General features: G+C 46.2%; 1 protein-coding gene across 1 annotated transcript in view; it reads left to right on the top strand.

The window, feature by feature from the left end:
• Positions 1-23188, top strand: part of SLC7A14 (solute carrier family 7 member 14) — a 72363-nt gene that overhangs the window by 27659 nt on the left and 21516 nt on the right. Inside the window, exons 2-3 of the mRNA XM_015411610.1 lie at positions 14218-14454; positions 16286-16503. Of these exons, the coding sequence (XP_015267096.1) occupies positions 14218-14454; positions 16286-16503 (455 nt within the window). The remainder of the gene's footprint in view (positions 1-14217; positions 14455-16285; positions 16504-23188) is intronic.

Genomic DNA, 23188 nt, shown 5'->3' with positions numbered 1-23188 from the left:
TCCACCCCCAAATCTCCAGAGTCCTGGTGGTTGCCTATAACCAAAGCACAGAGAATTATGTAAGTCGTTCCTATGTCAAAATTGGAACAAGATCTCTGGCTGCCTTGTCAAATTAATCAGACATCCCTGAGTCATTATAATCCTGTGTATCAACACCAGTCTTTCGTTAAACCTCACCAGCCAATTGGTTGGCAAAGCTCGCGGCTGACTTCGAGACGGTTTTTCAAGTCAGAGCCTGGAACGGAATACCTGTCTTCATCAAGGCATCTGTTTCATGAATCTTTCAGGCCTCCACTCATCAGCCGGTGTCTTGCGTTTGCAGCTTGCATACATTTTTAATCAGCTTGGGATAATGACTTTATATGTTGGCGGAGGATTGGAGGGTTGTTCCTTTTTCCCCCTCCCTTGTCCCCAGGTGGCATTGTAGAAATAAAAGTCTCAAATATCTCATGAAAAAGCTTTTATGATCCAAGCAAGTTTAAAAGTGCATGAAATATTCAAGACCCTGATAGAGAGAACATTTAATTTTCAACAGCCTACTTCTGCACATGCAAAGGGGCACATCCAGTGGGTTTTTAATTGCAAAAACAGGGGTAACGTGAAAAAAAAGCTTTGCATGACATGACTCATATACTGTTGGAGTTTTTAAGAAATTCAGCAGAGTTAAAAATCAGCTTAGCAATGCCAGAGTTCAATAATCAGACCCAGAGTCCATGTGTGTTTAAAAATATAAAAGTTTACAACAATTCTACCATAGGGAAGGGTAAACTTGGGAGAAAATAACAGAGAGCTAAATCAGCTACATCCTCTCTAGACTAGAAGAACTGGAAGATGGATCCTCTCACATGCTTCTTCTCCAAGACGAACAAAGAGGGGAAGAGGGGCCATAAAATGCAAAGTTACTAATACCTTGCTCCCAATCAAACTCTTAGAACAGGGATGATTTTCCCGGGCTTGCAGATCTAAGCTAACATTGGCTAACACAAAGACAGGTGATTTCCTGTAACAACAGAACAGACATTTAACCCCATGCATACACATTGAGTGTTTTCAACATGCAAATACCCAACACCCCTTCTCATGTTAAAACACGAAAGTCAGACAAATATAAACATTCACGAAGATTCTCAAAACGTTGCTTGTCAAGCGGCTTGGTCAGGATGTCAGCAATCATCTGGTCAGTAGGACAGTATCTCAGTTCAATCAGTTTTTGGTCTTGCAGCTCTTTCACGTAGTGACACTTGAGTGCGATGGTCTTGTTTCTAGACTTGGTTCCTTCTCCTTTGCAGATAGCAATACAGGCTTGATTGTCCTCAAAAAGAATTATTGGCTTTGGTTCATCTATGCCGAAGTCCTTCAATAGATGTATGATCCAGTAAAGTTCATAACTTGCAGTTTGCGCTGACACACATTCAGCTTCTCCAGTAGACATGGCTACAATGCTTTGCTTTTGACTAGTCCAAGTAATTAAACTGTCTCCATAGTAGAACAAGTATCCACTTGTAGATTTTCCATCAGGTGAGGCTTTGTCCCAGTTGGCATCCATGTATCCAGTCAGTCTGGGTTCAACACAGGTTGAAATCTTAAGTTTGTAATCCAAAGTTCCTTTCAGGTATCTTGCAATTCTCTTGATAGCTTTCCAGTCATGCTCATTAGGTGAACTGGTCTTTCTGCACAAAAGTCCAACAGCTGAAGTAATGTCTGGACGACAGATTGTGCTCAAATACAATAATTTTCCAATTGCAGATCTGTACTCATGATTGTCTTTTAGTGGTTTACCTTCAGTAAGCTTGGGATAGTCCTTATCCATTGGAGTGCTTACAATTGCAGAATCTTTCATTCCTACAGATTCAATAAAGTCCATGATCTTTTGCTTTTGGCTCAAAAGAAAACTTCCATCATCAGTCCTTTCAATTTGTATTCCAAGATAGTATTGTACAGTTCCTAACTGTTTCACTTCAACTTCCTTGTTTAGTCCATCAGCAATTTCTTGTACATCACTTTGATTTTGACAGCAAATAATCAAATCATCAACATAAATTAGTATGTATTGATACTTTCCATTTTTAAGTCTTGTGAACAAGCAAGGTTCTGCTATTCCTTGTTTAAAGTTCTGTTTACGTAGCAGTTTAGTCAGCTTCTCGTTCCAGGCTTTGGCTGCTTGTTTTAGTCCATAGACACTCTTGTTGAGTTTACACACTAGGCCTTCTTGTCCTTCTGTTGAGAATCCCTCTGGTTGTTGCATATAGATTTCTTCATCCAGGTCTCCGTTGAGGAAGGCTGTTTTGATATCCAAATGTTCAACGTGCATGCCCCTTGAGGCTGCTATGCTCAAAAGTGTCCTGAAGGATGTGTAGCTCACAACAGGTGCAAAGGTTTCCGAGAAATCGATTCCATATTTCTGTGAAAATCCTTTCGCGACTAGACGGGCTTTGTATTTGTCTATTTTGCCATCAGGGTCATACTTTACTTTGTACACCCATTTACAACCGATGGCTTTTCTGTCAGGAGGTAATTCAGTAAGAGTCCATACCTCTTTGTCTTGTAAAGATGCAAATTCTTCTTCCATTGCATCCATCCACTTGCTTCTCTCAGGTGCAGGTAGTCTGTTGACTTCCTTCCAGTTATTAGGTTCCTTTATTGGTTGCACATTTGCACAAATTCCATATATCGGTGGTGGTACACCTTTGGTACTCCTTGCCGATTGTCTCACAGTGATCGTCTCTCTTACCCTTGGCGATGCTTCTCCAGGTTCCCCTTCTGAGCTGGAACTCTCTTGTGGAGATGGACCTGCCTGGTCACAGGTGGTCTGCGCAGATTGCCAAGTAAACACGTCAAAGAAAGAGACATCAGTAGTATCCTCTGTAGTAGTGGGTTGCACTGTGGACTCAGCCAGGTTAGGAGTTAGTATGACATTGCTTTCATCTACACGTACCACATTGCATACTTTAACATATCCAGTTTCAGGGTTTAGAATTCTGTACCCTTTGCCACTAGAGGCATATCCGACTAAGACACCAATCTCTGCTCTTGGATCAAGCTTGCCCCTTTTCTCCTTTGGTATATGCGCATAGGCTTTTGATCCAAAGGCTCTTAAATGTTTAAGTCCAGGCATTCGGTTATGCCATAATTCAAAAGGGCTCTTATTGGTAACTTTAGATGGGATTCGGTTATGCAAATAAACCGCAGTGTGGACTGCTTCTGCCCAATAACACTCTGGAAGTCCAGATTGCATTAGCATACAACGCGCCATTTCCTGTATGGTTCTGTTTAATCTTTCAGCCGTGCCATTTTGCTGTGGCGAATAAGGCACTGTTGTCTTATGCTCAATTCCTTCTTGTTCCATGAATCTTTGGAACTCACTGCTGCAGTACTCTGTCCCATTATCAGTGAACAAAACTTCTGGCGCCTTGCCAAATTTGTTCTTAACAACAGATACATAGTATTTAAACTTGTCAAGCACCTCATCTTTGCTTCTAAGCAGGTAGGTGTAAACATATCTGGTTTTTGCTTCCAGAAAACTGACAAAGTATCTGTTACCTCCAGCAGATGCATGAATAGGCCCAACTAAATCAGAGTAGACACACTCTAGCAGTTTAGTGTTTGAGTCATGAGGTTTAGTAGTCTTATAAGAGGGAGCTGTGCCCTTGGATTTAAGACAAATATCACAGCCATCTTTCATGAGCTCACATTCTGCTGCGTCAACATTGCATTCTTTCAATAATTGCTTCACAGATTTTATATTTCTATGTGCAAGTTTCACATGCCAAGCAAACAAACAGTCTTTGTGATTGCATTCAGTTGATTTTGTATGGCACACCATTCCATTAGCTTCAACTTCGTCATCATCATCAAAATTAGCATTAGCAATATGTCTCAAGTAATGAAAACCATCATTTGTTTGTAACATCATGTTAAAACCACTCTCACTCCAGATCTTTCCATGATTTGGTCTAAGATCAACATAACTTCCACTTTCCATTATTCTCTTTGTGGAAATCAAGTTGTGTATGGCGTTGGGCACAAAAGCACAATTTTTGAGGGTTGCCTCAACTATTTTGTTATCAGAATTCATGCCATACACCTGGACCGTTCCTGTCCCCGCAACTGAAAGAGATTCGCCCGCAGCTCCTTGAAGAGCAGGCTTACAATCTCTGTTCAAGTCAGAAAACCACTTTTCAGAATTAAACACATGAAAAACAGATCCGCTATCGATGAGAATTAGATCATCTGGGTCATTGTCTCCAGTGACAGTTAATGTATGCAAGTTGCTTTCCTGCTTCTCTATCACAGTAAAAACATTGCGCCTGTCTGCTTGACTGCCAGGAGCACTCTGGCCACGCCCTCTAGAGGGTCCTTTTGCAGACCGGTTAAACTGAGCGCGGTCACTTTTGGCGCGAGGTTGATCGTGAGCCTTTTGATCTCTTTGTTCCTGAAAAACCTTTGAATCAGGCAACTTTTCTGAACAACAATGGCGGGCAATGTGCCCCTTCTTGGCACGATGAAAACAGTTTACATTCCTCTTGCCTTTGTTCCTATCACATGTAGATTTAATACTTAACACAGACAAGTCATCCTTTGTTTTTGAAAGGGCTCTTCTCTGGCCTTCTTTCAGATAAGCCAAAACAGGAGGCAGAGTTTCAAACTTAGAAACATAGGTCTCATCCAGCTTTTTCAACATTTCTCTCGCATTTTGGCATTTTAGAATTTCTCTATGGTCACGTGGACACAAAGATTTCATGATAATGGCTATCGCTAGCTCATCATTAGCCACATATCTTTCCAACTCTTTTGCACCCACGGGGGGGGTCTGTATTCATTACATAAAGAGCTGAATATGATTGAAGAGCATTTTTAACACATCTAAGCCAGTAGTCGAAATTATCCTTATTCAGAACTGGGATTTTACAGAATGCTAGGTTCTTGTTAGTTGCCATGCTGGCTTTCAATTGCTTAATTGCTCAATACTTCACCACTTCGCAGGGTAGAGATGAGAACTGGCGTTCCTTTTGATGTGCGCGGGACCTCCGAGGCTTCTTCAGCAAGATCGGTCTCACCCCCTCCTCTTTCTCTCGGCTCCAAGCTCCGGCTTGCTTCGCAAGGGAAAAAGATGATCTCAAGACGAAAGGGCACACAGGAATCCTCTTCGGCTCGAAAACACAGCCTTTTTTTAGACTGGTTTCACAAGCACAGAAGAAAAAATCAGGAGCCTTGCTTGAACACCATAGATCCGATTGCGATTTTAAAAGGACAAAAAAAAAATTCTTTCTACCTTAGAAAAATCCTAACACACATTGGTTGCTTTTACTCTGGTCTCATTTCTGGCATTTCACATCTGCATGTGCGCATCAGAAGCTCACTGGCGCCCATAACCTTTTTGTTGGAGTTTTTAAGAAATTCAGCAGAGTTAAAAATCAGCTTAGCAATGCCAGAGTTCAATAATCAGACCCAGAGTCCATGTGTGTTTAAAAATATAAAAGTTTACTACAATTCTACCATAGGGAAGGGTAAACTTGGGAGAAAATAACAGAGAGCTAAATCAGCTACATCCTCTCTAGACTAGAAGAACTGGAAGATGGATCCTCTCACATGCTTCTTCTCCAAGACGAACAAAGAGGGGAAGAGGGGCCATAAAATGCAAAGTTACTAATACCTTGCTCTCAAACTCTTAGAACAGGGATGATTTTCCCGGGCTTGCAGATCTAAGCTAACATTGGCTAACACAAAGACAGGTGATTTCCTGTAACAAACGAACAGACATTTAACCCTATACACACACATTGAGTGTTTTCAACATGCAAATACCCAACATATACAAATGGTTGCAAAGGCTGAAGCAGTGTTGGAAAAATATCTCCCTGCTAATGCTATTTTGCTGCATGCAGGGCACTTTCTTTTTAATGTTTCTCTTAAAGTGTCAAGTCCCCTTCTGGAAAAAGACAAAAAAATGTTTTAAATAAGCAAAGCAATGAAATAAATATCAGGAGGATGTATTCACAGAAACACACTACCCTGCATTCTGAAATGGTACAATCCAGGCAAAGCTTTCTGAACCTCGAGCTGCTCATTTGCCATGAGTGAGGAGGTGCAGGGGGAAAAGGAAATGTAGCCTGAGTGAGTAACAGTATGGTGTAGTGGTTAAAGTGCTGGATTTGGCCAGAGGAGAACAGGTTTCAAATCCTTGCTGATTTATTCGGAGATTCCTACTCGGCTTTTCTCCCCAATGGGGACCCAAAGCAGCTTACAACACCTTTCTCCCCACCTCTGTTTTACCCACAGAACAACTCTGTGAGGTTGGTTAGACTCTGGGGGTTTCCCTGGCTTTTCTCTGATCTTTCTCAGATCTATTTTGCTCTGAGGGTTTGGGAAGGGCCGCAGTAAAGCCTAGACAGCTGCTGTGTCAGTGGGTGAATTCAGATTTTCTGGCTCACGTTGCAGCCATTTTCCCTGACCCTGTTCCCACATCAACCATTTCCTCCCCCCAACAATGGGGGTATATTTTTTAGAAATCAGCACTAGAATATCATTATATCAGTATACTGTTGTAATGATAGGGCTGCCAAATGCAGCCGGGGGGCGGGGATTCCCCCGCTTCGGAGCCCCGATTCCCGGCGCGCTGGAATCGGGGCCCAGGGGAACCCCACCCCCGCGTGCGCATCACCCGGAAGTGACGTCGCATGCTGGGGGCGGGGCCACGCCGTTTGAGGGGAAAACAAAGACTTTTCCCCTCAAATGGCAGCCATTTGAGGGGAAAACTCTTTGTTTTCCCCTCAAACGGCGTGGCCCCGCCCCACAACTGAGTGAGAGGGACCAACAGATAGTGCTCATGAGAACTGGACACCCCCGCCGGTAGGTAAAATTTTTTTGGCAACCCTGTGTAATGATCAGTGTGGCAGGTTCTCTGAACTGACAGCTTTCCAGGTTTTTTAAAGTAAGTCTCTAGTCTCTTCCCTTTTTCTTTATCTGAAAAAGGAAGCTTTGACGCTCGAAAGCTCATACACCCCAAAAAACGTCTTGGTCTCTAAAGTGCTACTGGAGTCGAATCTAGCTGTTCTACCACAGACCAACACAGCTACCCTCTGAAACTTCTTTATAGCTCCACAAGGGAAAAAACTAGAGACTTGCTTTTTCTTTAAAAAAAAAAGAAGAAGAATAAAAATGGGGAATTCGTAGAACCTGCCACAATTATTGTTACAACAGTATATTGATATAAGTTATTGTTGTGCTCATTGGCCAGGGGAAAGGGGTTGCCACTTTGGGGGGATTGGGGCAGGGAAACTGTGGGGAAATCTGCCAATGTGGAGGCCCTATTGCTGCTGTGCTTTATTTGCAGCCACATGAGCAATAGGGGAAACCAGAAGATCTCATCCCACGTGGAAAACACCGTAGCCTCTGTCATGTTTTAACCACATATTAAATTTGCTTACATGGTGTAACACAGAGCTTGACAAATCCCAGGTACCAGGTCACCGTGGCGCCTACAAATTTCATTGCAGCACCTAGAGTTTTCAGCAGTGATTTCCTTCTAGTGTCTCTCAGCAATTCTCAGTAAACGTAAGAAGGGCTGGATCCAACCAGTTTTTTCACTGGTAAAAAGAAAGGGGAGGGTCCCCTTTGACCACCAAGAGGGATTTGTTGGGGATCATGGGAGCTGCATGGATAAAAGTCATGTGGAAAAGGAGTTAAGGAGAGGAACTGGCAGAGATTGAGTGGGAAAACGGGATGGATCCAACCCAAAGCTTATTTAGCATTTTGCATAATGTTTGTTGTGTGACATAAAAATAAACATGCCTGACATTCATGTCATTGCTTCTCTGTATGCAACCTTAATTTTGCATCAGTGATGTTCACTTGGTGGCTCAGGAGCGACATTCAGCTCTTTGTCATGACACTTTTGACTCTTCTGTGCACCGTTCCCCAGTGTGGCATCTGCCCCAGACTCCAAGAAAATGGGCAAGACCACTGTCGGATGGGGCTTCCAGTTGGCAGGTGGTTCCCACCTTGAAACAGCCACTACCGGAGGAATGGGTGGGCTGTGAGCATCCCTGAGGTGCAGGCCTCAGGCCAAAAATAAAAGCAAAAGGCGGCTCTTCGAGTTGACGATAATTGCGAATGGCTGTACGCCATTCAGTAGTGGTGGGTGAATTTATTCGTTTGCCTTCTGTGCTGGCTCCAATATTCAATTAAACAGAGCTTTTGAAAGCAATAATGGAATTGTGAAGAACTGGGGAGAGGTTAAGCTATGATGAGAGGTGAGCGTCTTGTCTCAGTCATGACAGCCAGAGTTACACATATATTTATTAATATAATACAATACTTCTGCCATAGAATCTTAGAATCACACAGAGTTGGAAGGGGCCCCACAGGCCATCTAGTCCAGCCCCCTGCTCGATGCAGGATCAGCTTAGAGCCTCCCTGACAAGTGTTTGTCCAGCCACTGCTTCAAGACTGCCAGTGAGGGGGAGCCCACCACCTCCCCAGGCAGCTGATTCCACTGTTGCATAATTCTTACTGTAAAAAGGGTTTTCCTAAAATCCAGCCCTTAATTTAAACCCTTCCCGCCCTTAATTTAAGCCCATTATTGCGAGTCCTACCCTCTGCTGCCAACAGGAACTGCTGCCCTCCTCCTCCAAGTGACAGCCCTTCAAAGACTTCAAGAGAGCAATCATGTCCCCCTTCAACCTCCTCTTCTCCAGTCTAAACATTTCCAAGTTCCTCAGCCTTTGGGCTTGGTCTCCAGGCCCCTGATCATCCTTGTTGCTTTCCTCTGCACCCGCTCCATTCTGTCCACATCCTTTTTGAAGTGAGGCCTCCAGAACTTCACACAATACTGCAGATGTGGCCTAACCAATGCAGTGTACAGCACTTTAATTAGATTATGAGAAACTGTGAGGATTAAATGTTGCCAGCTTCCAGGTGAGGTCTGGAGATCTCCTGGAATTAAAACTGATCTCCAGACTACAGAGATCAGTTCCTCTGGAGAAAATGGCCGCTTTGGAGGGTGGGGATGTGTGGCATTACGCCCCTGCTGCGTTCCCTCCCAACCCCAGACTCCACCCCCAAATCTGCAGGAATTCCCTAACCTGGAGCTGGCAACCCTAGCAATAATTAGAAATTATGATAATTAATATGAAACCCTGAAGGATGAAAAATTACCCCACATCTTACATACATACATACATACATACAATTTCAATTTCTATACCGCTCCATCCCGAAGGCTCTGAGTGGTTTACAAGGGCATATTACACTTCCTAACTAGGGCCACACAATGTACATAGGGGAAGGTGAGTGCCTACCAGGCACCCCGCCGGCTTGTTGTTGTTCTCTCTTCTTCTTGCGGCTTCCTCATGGTGGGTTCTGTCTCGGCGGGGCTCCACAACGGCTCCTTCTGGGGTAGTTCCCACAGTCCGCGACTGTGCGACGACTGCTGCATTGGCCTCTGTCCGATTGGCTCTGGACCGATCCCCGGCTGGAACGCCTGCTGCCCGATGTCGACTCGCCGCCATATTCTTGCCAGATCGTCCCGCCGCCATCGCCTGCCGCCAGCTCCACCGTTCTTTCTCTGCCACTCTGCTTCGCCGCCACCACATTGGAAGGCGGGTGCACCCCTGCACCTAGGCAGGTACCCATTTATCTACTTGCTAGGCTTTCGAACCGCTGGGTAGGCGGTTCTTAAATTTGGGGGCTAGCTCCTAGAGCCGAAGAAAATTTGCCAAAGCCTGGTTTAACAAATAGTGGCCAAAACATCGCTTCTGATAGCTGAAGCAAGCTTTTTATCTGAATTAAAACTTTCACTCCTGACACACACCCCACAAGTTACTCTAAAAGTAAGTTGTGCTTGGAGCTAATCTCCCCCCCTCCCCAGTTTCTGTGTGAGACACTGATCTACAAATGCCTCCTAATTGGAAGGAGCAGTATCTCATGCAGAGTGGCGGTGGGCAACCTCCTTTGGAAGTGGGATGTATGTTATGCCTTAGCATCAGTAGTAGTTGAATAGCTTAGTCAGCAAAGACACAATAGAAATATCTGCCCCCCAGAGCGGAAGCTGGTTGAAAGGAGGCCAGCTCACCTGACTTGGAGGCATAGAATTATACACCATTACCCAGTGGAGGCTAGTTGTAAGGAGGCTAACTCAGAACACTGACTCATGCAGAGATGCAGCAGGCAGCCTCCTTTGTGAGCAGGTCATTTGGGCCTCATTAGTGCCTTTATTGATTTACAGTGAAACAGTCCTGATGAAAGTTATACCCTCCCAAGCTTATAGATTTCAGTCGCCTTAGGAGGATAGAAATCTGCTCAGGATTCCCTTGTCAATCTGTTTTTAATGATATGTTGGAAGCTTCATTGCTGCCTACTAGTCTGTCCTGGCCCACACTTTGAGAATTAGCTGGGCTGGAAAATGCAGACAAATCATAAATAGAAAACCAGTCAAAAGGCCCCAATTGGTGCCTCTGCACAGCACAGAATTGGCTCCAAATGGTACCTGTTTATAGACTCTCGTCGAGGCGGAGGCTGGGATTCGCTCTTCAATTATAGGGTATTGACAGCCCGGGCTGGCGTTGCTGCCATGGATCTAAGTGATGTTAATAACAGTCTGTCTTTCAGAATGGAACAAGAGGAACAGGCCTTGAATCAGTAACAAGTTCTGCCAGTACAAACACAGAGCGGGCGGTGTGTAAAGGATGGGCTTTATCAGTGCTGCGGCTAACACTGCTGGTTTTTTTCTTTATTATGTGAAAGCCTTGGGTGGGTTTTTTTACAAAACCCAAAGATTATAGCAATCTCAGGTGGAATGAAATCTGGGCTCAGATGATCGTATGGCCTAGAGAGTTTCACCCTCTGCAGATGTATCTGTTGCCCCAGTTACTGCTGAGAGCCAGTTTGGTGTAATGGTTAAGAGCGGCAGAGTCTAATCTGGAGAACCAGATTTGATTCCTCACTCTACCTGCAGCCAGCTGGGTGAGCTTGGGTCAGTCACCGTTCTCTCAGAACTCTCTCGGCCCCACCTATCTCACAGGGTGTCTGTTGTGGGGAGAGGAAGGGGATTGTAAGCAGCTCTGGGACTCCAAGTGAAGGGTGAGGTGTAAATCCGACTCCAACTCCTCCTTCTCCTCCTCCACCTCCAGTTAGTGGCTGCAATGCAATGAAAAACTTCACCTGTGTCAAACCATGTAAAAACCCAGGGCTCTTTTTGTAGAAAAAGCCCAGCAGGAACTCAGTAGCATAATAGGCCACACCCAACAGCAGAAACTCATTAGCATATTAGGTCACACCCTGACAGCACATCTCATTAGCATATTAGGCCACACACCCCATGTTACCAGAAGTGTGGTCATCCAGCCATACCTACCTTTTGCTTCTTATTCTGCATACTTTGTTTATTGTCAACCGGGGCTTTTTTTGTTGCAGGAACTTCTTTGCATGTTAGGCCACACACCCCTAATGTAGCCAATCCTAATGAGTTCCTGCTGTTGGGTGAGACCTATTATGCTAATGAGTTCCTGCTGGGCGTGGCCAACACGGGAGCCAGCCGGAACTCCGTTCCTGTGCGTTCCTGCCCAAAAATAGCCCTGTAAACCACACACTCTCCGCCTAACGTACCTGGGAGACCCAGGTACAAATCCCCACTTTGCCAGGGAAGTTTGCTGGGTGATTTTGGGCCAGCCACACGCTCTCAGCTTAACCTACCTCACAGGGCTGTTGTGAGTATAAAATGGAGGAGAGGAGAACAATGGAAGCCGCTTCAAGTCCCCATTGGGAAGAAAGGCAGGTGAATAAATGAAGCAAGTGTATAAGAACTAAAGCTAAACACTTGAAAAGGAAGATAGCTTTTAAAGTTTCCATCAAATGACTGTAATGGCTCTCACTGCCTCGTCAGTCAGCAAAGTATGACAAAGAAATGACGCGGGGCATACTATTACAGATAAGCCGGATAAGTGCCAGATGGTTGTTTTATTGAATTTATGCTTCCGTTGTGCGCAAATACCATGAGGCATACTCTGTGACCATTGAGACGGTTCACAAAATTATCAGTGGTTACTCTTCCAGCTGCCTGCTGTTAGAGATGTGAGCCACAGATTTTAACAGAAATGCAATGTGGACAATCAAGATTATTGGTATTTTTTCCCCCTCCTTCGTCTCTCACTCTTCCTGTAATGGTCAGATACATGTGCTGCTGGGGATATGATCAGATCTTCTGACATGCAGTTTAGTTGTGAAAACTACCTGTGTGGAGGGGGACCCTAATGTAAAATGAGGCTGTGGGGCTGGGGGAAGGGGAGGCGGGGTTCACTCTTCCACTGAGCTGTCTCCTACATCAAAAAAATGCCCACATGGACTGCTTTTTAACCACTGGTGGGCGGGGGGGAGGGAGGGATGTGGAATAACATGGTATAGCCCAATCTCATCAGAACTTGAAAGCTAAGAAAGATCAGTGCTTGGAAAGGAGACCACCAAGGAAGACTCTGCAGAGGAAGGCAGTGGCAAACTACTTATGATGAACCCCTGTATCTCTCCAACTGTCTGGCAGATTTTCCCCACCAAATCTTCAGTTCCCCTCAGTGACCGAGTTGCCCTACAGTAGCATGTATATATTCTTTGTCATAAAAGACTTGACTGTCCCACCCTATGTTTAGATATTTATGCTTTTTCTCACCTCAGGGACTCTACTGAGAATACAGGAGCTGTCCAGTTTTTTCTGAAACCTTGAGAAATGGCACTTGAGGAAAATTAACTTTCAAAAACAGAATAAAGATTTTATTGAACAGGCAGGGAATCTATGTATAGTAGGAATAGTCAAGGTTTTGAGATTGCTGTGGTTAAAAACTTTCTAATTCATACAGAGCTGAATTCTTAGAACATTCAAGGGAGTGTATTTGTAGTTTTGTTTCAAGGCTATTTCCTTCTTTGAGAGGGACTTTGGCCCCGGTCACATGGCAAAGTTGCCGCGGGAGAGGCACGGATGGTGGGTGGATTATCCGGGCGCGATCACACCCCAACATCTGGGAAGTGGAGCGCACCCGTGGCCCCTTGCTGGGGTTGCCATAACTCAGCTGCAACTTGACAGCACATACATACATAGGTGGAAAAGACAGGACAGGGGGGAAATACAGGAACTGTACAACTACCTGTCTTTTTCCCCACTGGAGTTAAAAGCAGCCCAGGGGATAGGATTTCTCACCTCTAGGTGATGGCTGAAGAACTCCCAGAATTACAGCTGGTCTTCAGGCAACAGAGATCAAGTCCCCTGGAGAAATGGCTGCTTTGCAGGGTGGACTGTAGGGCGTTGGACCCTGCTGAGGTTCCTTTCCTCCCCTCCACCCTCCTCAGGCTCCACCCACAAAATCTCCAGGTATTTCCCAGCCCAGAGTTGGCAGCCCTAGTGTAGTGTAGAGCCAGTCTGGTGTAGTGGTTAGGAGCGTGGACTCTAATATGGGAGAACCGGGTTTGATTCCCCACTTCTCCACATCGAGCTGCTGGTATGACCTTGGGTCGGTCATAAATTCTTTCAGAGCTGTTCTCTCAAGGGCAGTTCTTGAAAGAGCTCTCTTAGCCCCACCTACCTCACAAGGTGTCTGTTGTGGGGAGGGGAAGGAGATTGTAAGCCACTCTGAGACTCCTTTGGGTAGTGAAGGGCGGGGTATAAATCCAATCTCCTCCTCCTCCTCCTCTAGTGGGGAAGGGTTGTTTTTGACCAGGGAAACAGGATGGGAGAGTAACATGGCCCAGATTCCCTACTGACATGGCCTTTCCCAGTAACATGACCCAAATTCATATTAAGGAAGGACTTATTACATGGGACTTTAAGTGTTTTTGTTTTGCAATGGGCAGAACTTCCCATAGCGGTTGGGGGTGGGTGGGGAGGGGATGCATGGGTCAGAACATCCAAGGCCGGTATTCTGTCCACTGGCTAGACTGTGATCGATTGCCTCTCTGACAGATACATGAACCAGACCCATCAACTGACACGAATACCACTGAAGCCTATGAGCGCACGTGTCCAAATCTAAGATCCAGCTGGCCATGTTCTCTATATATTTGCTGTAAAAATTAATTTAATTTTTGCATCGAAAATCCAAAGCTGGGGATTTGAATGTTTCCTTGGCTTTTAGCCTGCAACAGCATTTGGTTACAGCTCCAGCATATAATTGGTTCTCTCCTGATTTCATCCACACTTACTTATAGTTCGCGTGCATTCCTTGTGTCTCTGCTCAGGGGTTTGCTATGCCGAGTTTGGAGTCCGTGTTCCCAAAACCACCGGCTCTGCCTACACCTACAGCTATGTCACTGTGGGAGAGTTCGTGGCATTTTTCATCGGATGGAACCTAATCCTGGAATACCTGATCGGCACGGCGGCGGGAGCCAGCGCTTTAAGCAGCATGTTCGATTCCTTGGCCAACCACACCATCAGCCGCTGGATGATTGACAGCATTGGGACTTTAAATGGGCTAGGTGAGAATTAGCCTTGACGTGTATTGGGTAGTGCCGTATCTCTGTTAGATTCTGAAAGGTGGCTGATCTCATTGGAAATCAGAGAGTGTCAAGAGGGCTCTAGTTTCAAATACTGTGGGCATAATTTCAACACTTAGGCCTTAAATCTGCTGGGCAGTGTCTTTCAGCCTACGTTGATCCTCCATTAGCCTGTATGTCAGACAGTGAACTCCAGTCTAGATTTAGAAATCCATGGCCAGCTTTTATCAGCAAGCACAGATTAATTTTGGGAACAATTCCTGCTTTGCTTTGGGACACTTCCCATACATCAGTTCAGTGCATCATTCTGTGCTACTAACAGACTCATCCTATACATAATCACCCTTGATTAGAGATCTTTGTGTACCCAGGTAGATCTCCAGTGTGCAGGGAATTCCTTATACAGTTCAGTAGAGAAAGTCATTGCACATAAATAAAGGAAAGCTCCTGTAGATTGGCTCCTGTATTGAAATGGATAAGGAAACTATATTGGGCAGAGAAAGTCCATGTGTGCATTGGAGCTGCATTGCCCTGTGCAAATCCCTGAATGGGGATGACTAGCTATGAGCTGTTTTTCAAAAGTACTTTGTACTGTGTTCTTGCAGATGGAATAACAGTCTCCACCGATTTCTGATTTAAAGCCGATCCCCCTGGTGAAATCTTGTGAACGCCTAACGCTGCTGTATACTGAGTCTGACAGTTGGTGTCAAGATCAGCACTGTCTACTCTGAGCAGTTCTCCAGGGTGTGTGAGACAGAGGACTTTAGCCTCACCTACTACCTGATCCTTTTAGCTGGAGATGCCGGGGATTGAATCTGGGACCTCTTGCAGGCAAAACAGAGGCTCTGCCACTGAGTTATGCCCCGTCCCCGACTACCATTGATTACTATAACCCCTTCACATTTGGACCAGTCCTGCAAGTTGTTATATCCCAATAGAACTTTAAATATGTAAACATCCTAACACTGACTTGCCATCTGCCTGCTATTTGCGGACGCTCCCTTGTCTCTGTTGGTGCTCAGTTGAGTTGCAAGAAGAAACTGGGCAGGGGGAGGCTTCTGTTCTGTGACACATTAGTGTCACTTCTGGTTGGGGAACGGAAGTGACCGTGGCAATGTTTTAGGAATCTTCCCGATCCCAGAGCACTGGTGATGTCACTTCCAGGTTCCAGCACTGGTGATGTCACTTCCAAGTGTCACCAATGTTCTCTTCCCCATGCCCTGCCCCCCAAAAGTCCCCCAGGAGTTACAGGCATGCAGCCTGACAACCCTGTTTGGGTTTTTTTTGGGGGGGGGGTTATTAACTGATTCAGCCATAACATATCACCAACAGCATGATATAGACATATACATACACAGACTTAAACCTAGTTTTGCATTACATATTTTAGGAATAGACCTAAAACAAGATAGATTCCAGATATTTTGAAGGTATTTTACATTCCACAGAGGGATTGTTATCTGCATCATGTGTCAAAGGATACCACTTTTCCACAAAATTATTTTTATAACCTGGGGCTGACAACCCTGTTAGCCCAGTATCGTCCCAGCTGCTTTGGCAAGGATCTTAGCTCTGCTGCCTGAGAGCCTTTTAAATGGCAATGCCTGGGAGTAGACCTAGGATCTTATGCGTGCAGATCATGCGCTCTGCCGCTAAGCAGTGTACCCTCGCTCTCAGGCACACCTATCCTGCTTTTCGCAGTGTGCCTGAGATTTTGGAGCTGACAGTTTCCCACAAATTCTTCTCTTTGCCTCTCTTGTCTTCTTTCTGGAATAAGGGGTCTCACATGGCACTTCCCCCCTGCTCTTCACAGGTAAAGGAGAAGAATCCTACCCAGATCTGCTGGCTCTGGCCATTGCGGTCGTCGTGACCATTATCGTGGCCTTGGGTGTGAAAAACTCTGTGGGATTTAACAACGTCCTCAACGTCATTAACCTGGCCGTGTGGGTCTTCATCATGATCGCTGGACTCTTCTATGTCAATGGAGAAAACTGGAGTCAGGGTCAGTTCCTGCCGTTTGGATGGTCAGGGGTGAGTGTCTTATAGATGACTAGGAAAAAGGCCCGTTGTGGAAATAAATACAACAGCCTCTAGAAAGAGGCTCTGGGCGGGTGCCCCGGCCTTGGACTCTCAGTGTCAATTTGCTGTGGTGACCTCAGCAGGGTATAATGACACTGAGTCCACCATTTTCTCCAGAGGAACTGATCTCTGCTACCTAAAGAACAGTTGTAATTTTGAGTGATCTCCAGCCCTCACCTGGAGATTGGCAATGATGGTTCCCCAGAAGGGAATGGTTGGTTTGGAGGGTGGAATCTATGGCTTTGTACCTGTCCGAGGTCCCACGCCTCCTGAAACCTCACCCTCTCCAGGCTCCATCCCTCACATCTCCAGGAATTTCCAACCTGGAGTTGGCAACCCTATCTCCTTCCCTGCCATCTGGAAAGCAGTTGGAATTCTGAGTGCTCTCCAGCCCTCACCTGGAGATCGGACACATTTTACCTCAGAACAGCAAACTGTTTAGAATGTTAGAGTCAAAAGCCAATCAAGTCACATATGCAAATGACCTCTGTGTTCCGAGGTAAAGGCCAATGAGGCTGCATATGCAAATAACCTCTGTGTTCTGACTGGCTATGGGGGGGAGAGGAAGAGCAAAATGTTTAGAATGTTGGAGGCAGGACTCAGGCAAAGCAGCCAGTGGATAGGGAGACCCTTTGAATGACAGATCAGAGAGCGAACTGATTTTGGAGCGTGTGGAATGTTCTAGAGAAGTGCCACCACCATTCGGCTTTTATTTATAAGGGAGATTCGCTGTGCCCTTTTTTATTTGTCTTTTTTTTTTGTCATCAAGTTGCAGCTGACATGCCAGCCCCATAGGGTTTTCAAGGCAAGAGACGTTCAGAGGTGGTTTGCCATTGCCTGCCACTGTGGAGCTGCCCTGGTATTCCTTGGTGGTCTCCCATCCAAACACTGACCAGGGCTGACCCTGCTTAGCCTCTGAGATCTGACGAGATCAGGGTAGCCTAGGCTATCCAAGTCAAGGCATTGGGCCATTACCAGCCTGAAAGGTCCATTATAAAAGCTCCACAGAAGATGGGTTCCTAAGTTCCCTACTGAAAGGAGAAAACCATTGATGGTGTCCTTCCCTTCAGATCCTTTCTTCTAACGGCACAACGTCTGTCATACATCAGTACGTACGTGCCATCAAGTTGCAGTCAACGTCTGACAACATCAGCAAGGGGCTTTTGAGGCAAGTGAGAAGCAGAGGTGGTTTGCCATGGCCTTCCTCTGCAGAGGCTTCCCTGGTGGTCTCCCATCCAAGTGCAGTGTTCCCTCTAAGCTGAGTTAGTGCGAGCTAGCTCACAGGTTTTTAGCCTCCTGCTCACACGTTTTTGTCTGAGCTCAGGAAGGTTGGCTCCAGAGCAAACTAATTTATGCAGTAGCTAAATCGCTCGCCCACAACTTTAATGCCAGTAGCTCACAAAGTAGATTTTTTTGCTCACAAGACTCCACAGCTTAGAGAGAGCGTTGGTGCTGCTGACCCTGCTTAGCTTCCAAGATCTGTTGCAATCAAGCTATAATGCAGCCTCCCCTCCCCTCTCTTTCATAAGAACAATACTATCATTCCCCCCCCCTTGCACAACATGAACACCCAAAGGTTTTCTTTCTTTTTTTAAAGTGGTTGCTCATGCCTGCCAAACAATGAACTCTAGGGGAAATTCTGGGATGTCTGCCCTAGGCTTTCTGAAATTGGAGTCTTGGCCATCCCCAGCTATCTGTTCTTTAATTAGATGTTCCTTTCTATTCACTGACCCCTTCCAAATAAATACCACCCAGGGAGCTTCCAAATATATACCGCCCTCGTCCCTTAAGCAACCAAAGGGCCACTCTCCAGCTGGTAAAATTCATGGTGGGCCACCGCTGGAATTGTCCAACACAATGAAATTAACAAGGCCTTAAGGTAATTAGCATGCTCTCCGAAGAGTTGACAACAACCCGCTAATTAAAACTGATGCCATAAGGCAGAGTGGTACAGCCCCTAGTCAAGTGCGAGCAAGAAAACAGGCAGGTGAAAAAGCATGTTTGTTCAAGGTGCAAACCAGCAGGATATAAACAATTTATGTACCTTTCCACGGATGTTTACTCAGAAGTCACTCCCACTCAGTTCAGCAATGCTGGACTTCAGAGGCTACAGCCTCGTGTCCACAAGAATAGGCATGACTGAGCTCAGTGACGCCAGACTTCCGAGTCAATGTGCTTGGGATCTGGCTGGCTCTGTGCTGTTGAGTGTTTTTTCCCCCGTTGGTTCTTTGTTGATTTGGTTTTTATGAACTGCTAATTTGCCTTTGCCCTTCCCTGCACGGCCCAGGCTGGCCCAATCTCATCAGATTTCAGAAGTTAAGCAGGGTCAGGCCTGGTTCGTACCTAGATGGGAGACTACCGAGGAAGTCCAGGGTTGCTATGCATATGCAGAGGCAATAGCCAATCACCTCTGTTAGGGTCTTGCCTTGAATACCCTACAGGGTTGCCATAGGTGGGCTGCACTTTCTACCACCACTGCCTGTCACCAATAAGAAGTGGCCCTAACCTGAATGGCCCGGGCTAGTCAGAGGTAGTCAGATCTTGGCATAGGGTTGCCAACCTCCAAGGCGGTGGCTGGAGACCTCCTGGGATTATAACTGATCTCCAGGCGACAGAGATCAATTACCCTGGAGAAAATGGCTGCATTGGAAGGTGGACTCTGTTGGGTATTACAAGTTGAAAACACTCAGTACATCTGGGGTTAAATGTTTGTTTATGTTACTCACAGGAAGTCACATGTTTCTCATGTAACCAATGTTCTTTAGCTGTAAGAAGCCCAGGAATTTTCTCCCTGACTAGGAGTTTGATTGGGACGAAAGTGTCAGAGTGTTTTAGCATTTTATGGCTTCTCTTCCCGTCTTTGTTTGCTGTTCTCAAGAAGAAGTAAGAGTTGCTCTCTTCTAGTCTTGTCTTTGTAGAGTAAGGATGTAGCCTATTTAGCTCCGTTGCTGTTTTCATCCCAGTTACCCTTCCCATGCTAGTATTTAGTAAAAACTTTATATTTTAATCACACATGGACTCTCAGTCTGAATTATTTTACTCAGGCTCTGCTGGGCTACATTATTTCTGCTAAATACCTTTTTTCAATATCTCACTATCACCCAACACTCTATCATATGGCATCATACCCTGTTGAAGTCCTTCCCCTCCCCAAACCCCGCCCTCCTCCGGCTCCACCCCCAAAGTCTCCAGGTACTTCCCAACCTGGAGCTGGCAGGCCTTGCACAGAGCTCACTGCAAGTGACCAGCTGAATGCTCAGACATGGGGATGGGGAAGCAGGATTGTACCCACTGTGCAGAAATGGAATTATGTGCTTTTAAACATCTGCACAATTTCTCTCTCTCTCTCTTTTTCTCTCTCTGTCATTTGGTTACCTGAACACTGGTAATCCTTTACTGGAATTCCAGTCTCATATCAGAAAGTGCAATGCACAATGGCCACAGGAGAGAATAAAGGTAAAGGTAAAGGTTTCCCTTGCTCGAAAGCCAGTCGAATCCGACTCTAGGGTTGCGGTGCTCATCTCCGTTTCCAAGCCGAAGAGCCAGCGCTGTCCGAAGACGTTTCCATGGTCATGTGGCCAGCATGACTAAACACCAAGGCGCACGGAACGCTGTTACCTTCCCACTGAAGTGGTACCTATTTATCTACTTGCAATTTCTTGCTTTCGAACTGCTAGGTTGGCAGGAGCTGGAACTAGAGACGGGAGCTCACTCCGTCATGCGGCACCTGGGTCTTGAACTGCTGAACTACCGACCTTCCACAGCCTGCAGTTCAGCGTCTTAACCACTTGAGCCACCGCAGCTCCTACAGGAGACAATAAAACCAACTAATTGACAGTTCCATTGTTTTGAGAAAGGCTTAAAACCACCACCGCCACCCTTGGAGAAAATGGCTACTTCGGAAGTTGGTCTTTACAGTATTATACCCTGCTGAGGTCCCTCCCCTCCCCAAACCTCACCCTCCCCAGGCTCCACCCTCTAAATCTCCAGGAATTTCCCAACCTAGAGCTGACAGCCCTGTCTTGGCTGCTAAGCAGGGCCAGCCCTGTTATTAGTACTTGGATGGGAGACCACCAAGGAAGTTCAGGGCTGCTGTGCAGGGGCAGGCAATGGCAAAGCACGTCTCTTGCCTTGAAAACCTTGCAGGATCCCCATAAGTCTGCTGTGACTTCACAGCACTTTCTGCCGCCAGTTTGCCTTCTGTTCTTTGCCCTGGCTGCTGTTCTTTTTACAGCTTTATAATTATTTTCAGATGCCACTGACTGCCTATTGTTTTAATCCCTTTAACTCCGGCCCCGGCCACACGGAAGGTTTTGCCCCGCAAGAGGGACGGATCGGGGGCGCATCAGATGGGTGCAATCACACCGCAACATCTGGGAAGCAGAGTGCACCCGTCCCCAATCCGTCCTTTCTGGGTGAAACTGTGCATTAAAAAAAAACCTAGAAAAGAGTACTACCTACCTGAAGCTCCGCAGCAAGGGCGGCCGTGGGATCGCCGGTGCGCCCGTCTTCCGCAGCATTCGAGGCTCCCGGCCAAACTGCGCATGCGCACACATGCGCAGCCGGCTGCCTCACTCTCCGTTCCGTGGCTTCCCCCTCCCCCGGCATCTGATCGTGCCGGGGAGCAACTGCATGGCGACTCGAGGGATCTGTCTGATCCCGCTGCCACGCGTCTATTTTGCTGCAGCTCAGAAAAGCCGCGCTTTGGCCGTGCTTTTCCTCCCCATGTATTTTTTTAAAGTTTGTATTGTTGCATGCTACCTTGAGTATTGTTTTAATAAGAAAACGTCTTCTAAAATAAATAACAATCGATGAGACTGATTGCTGTTTCCAAATGTCTCCAGACTGGGCCCTGTGGATTTTAAAATACATCATCTAAAGCATACTGCCAGATGAGTAATGCGACGGAAACCGCAAAAGAGCACACTGCGTAGAGCAGGATCTGAATTTGATGCTCTTTTCCTATTAACACTGCCTCTGTCGAGTGTGGCGGAGGGTTGGGGGAATGAATGTCTAGTGACTCAGACAAAGAATGCTGAGCGACTCCAACGTGGTTGGAGAAAATGAATGCCAAGCCACCCATTTTCCATGGCCCTCACCTGATTGAACTCTTACCAAGCTAGTGATTCCAAGGAAACCATACCCGCTCTGGCAACTACCCCATCCCGCTCTGGCAACTACCCCCAACATGGTGCCAGTGGGCGCCACGACACCCGCAACACCTTTTCTGGAGCCCTCCAAGTGTTCTTAGGAAGTGGGTGGGACCAGATTGAGCTTTTGCCCAGCAAGGCTTCTGATTCGCCATTGGAAATTTGATAGGCTGTGCAGATTTTTTTAAAGCGTTGCTTTGGCGGCAGCTGCGAACACAGCCCAAGGATCTACACTGTGTTACTGAAGTGAAACTATGGCAGCCATTTTGTGGCTGGCTCTGCCTCCTGCGGCAGCCGTTTTGTGGCAGCCATTTTGTTGCTGCGCCCATCATGCTGTGTCAGAATTCCAAATGTGCCAACAGGTTGGGGACCCCTATGCTAGAACAATGGTTTCCTACCCGGTTCCCGGCAAGGCGGGATATAAATTTAAAATAATAAATACCCGGTAGGGAACTTTTTTCCTTTTCCTTTTTGGTGAGTATTTGTGTGTATGTGTGCTTGTGACCCTGGAAGTCGTGGTAACATCTGGTGACGCCTAGTGGGGCTAGGATGTTCTGGAGAGGTGACTTGGTATTACCTTCCTCTGCGTCCCAGCCCTGCTATTCCTTGGAGGTCGCCCTTCCAAGTCCTTGCCAGGGTTGGCCCTGCTCAGCTTCCGAGATCTGATGGGATTGGGTTTGCCTGGGCTACCCAGGTCAGGGCTTGGTAGGGAACTTTTTACAGTGAATGTGGCACTAAACAAGAAAGCAAAACAGCCCTACCAGCATTCACAATTTTTCTAATTCAGCTAATTGAGCACTGCTGTGCTTCGTTGTTTATTTATTTATCTGATTTCTAGACCACCCTCCTCTAGGCAGGGCTCAGGGTGGTGAACAACATTTCAACAATACTTTTTAGCATTTCAATAAATATGATTTTACAGAATCAGATTAAAATTCTAAAAGTTTAAAAGAGAGTTTGAGAGTCTCGACCAGAGAGATCACTAGAGGTGCAGCACGCATTCATATAAGAAGAGGAGAAGAAGAAGAGATTGGATTTATACGCCGCCCTTCACTACCCAAAGGTGTCTCAGAGTGGCTTACAAACTCCTTTTACCTTCCCCTCCCCACAACAGACACCCTGTGCGGTAGGTGGGGCTGAGAGAGCTCTGACAGAAACTGCTCTTTTTCAAGAACAGCTCTTATCAGAACTATGGCTTGCCCAAGGTCATCCAGCCAGGTGCAAGTGGACAAGTGGGGAATCAAATCCGGTTCTCCCAGATCAGAGTCCGTGCACTTAACCACTACACCAAGCTGTAGGCATGTTGTGCTTCTTCCCTACCCACTCCGCACACTTAACCACTACACCAAACTGATAGAAATCAGAGGGGCCTTTCATAATTACTAGGGGTGAACAGAATGTCTGATAGCAAAAAATTCCAGGACTGAACAAGTGCTTTGGGGGAGTGAAATTTCATTGAACCTCCCTCCCTCTTTCACACCTAATCC

This window comes from Gekko japonicus, unplaced genomic scaffold (genome assembly GCF_001447785.1).
Source record: "Gekko japonicus isolate JY-2015 unplaced genomic scaffold, Gekko_japonicus_V1.1 scaffold11, whole genome shotgun sequence".
Classification (NCBI taxonomy): domain Eukaryota; kingdom Metazoa; phylum Chordata; class Lepidosauria; order Squamata; family Gekkonidae; genus Gekko; species Gekko japonicus.
This window is presented reverse-complemented; position numbering and strand designations above follow the sequence as displayed.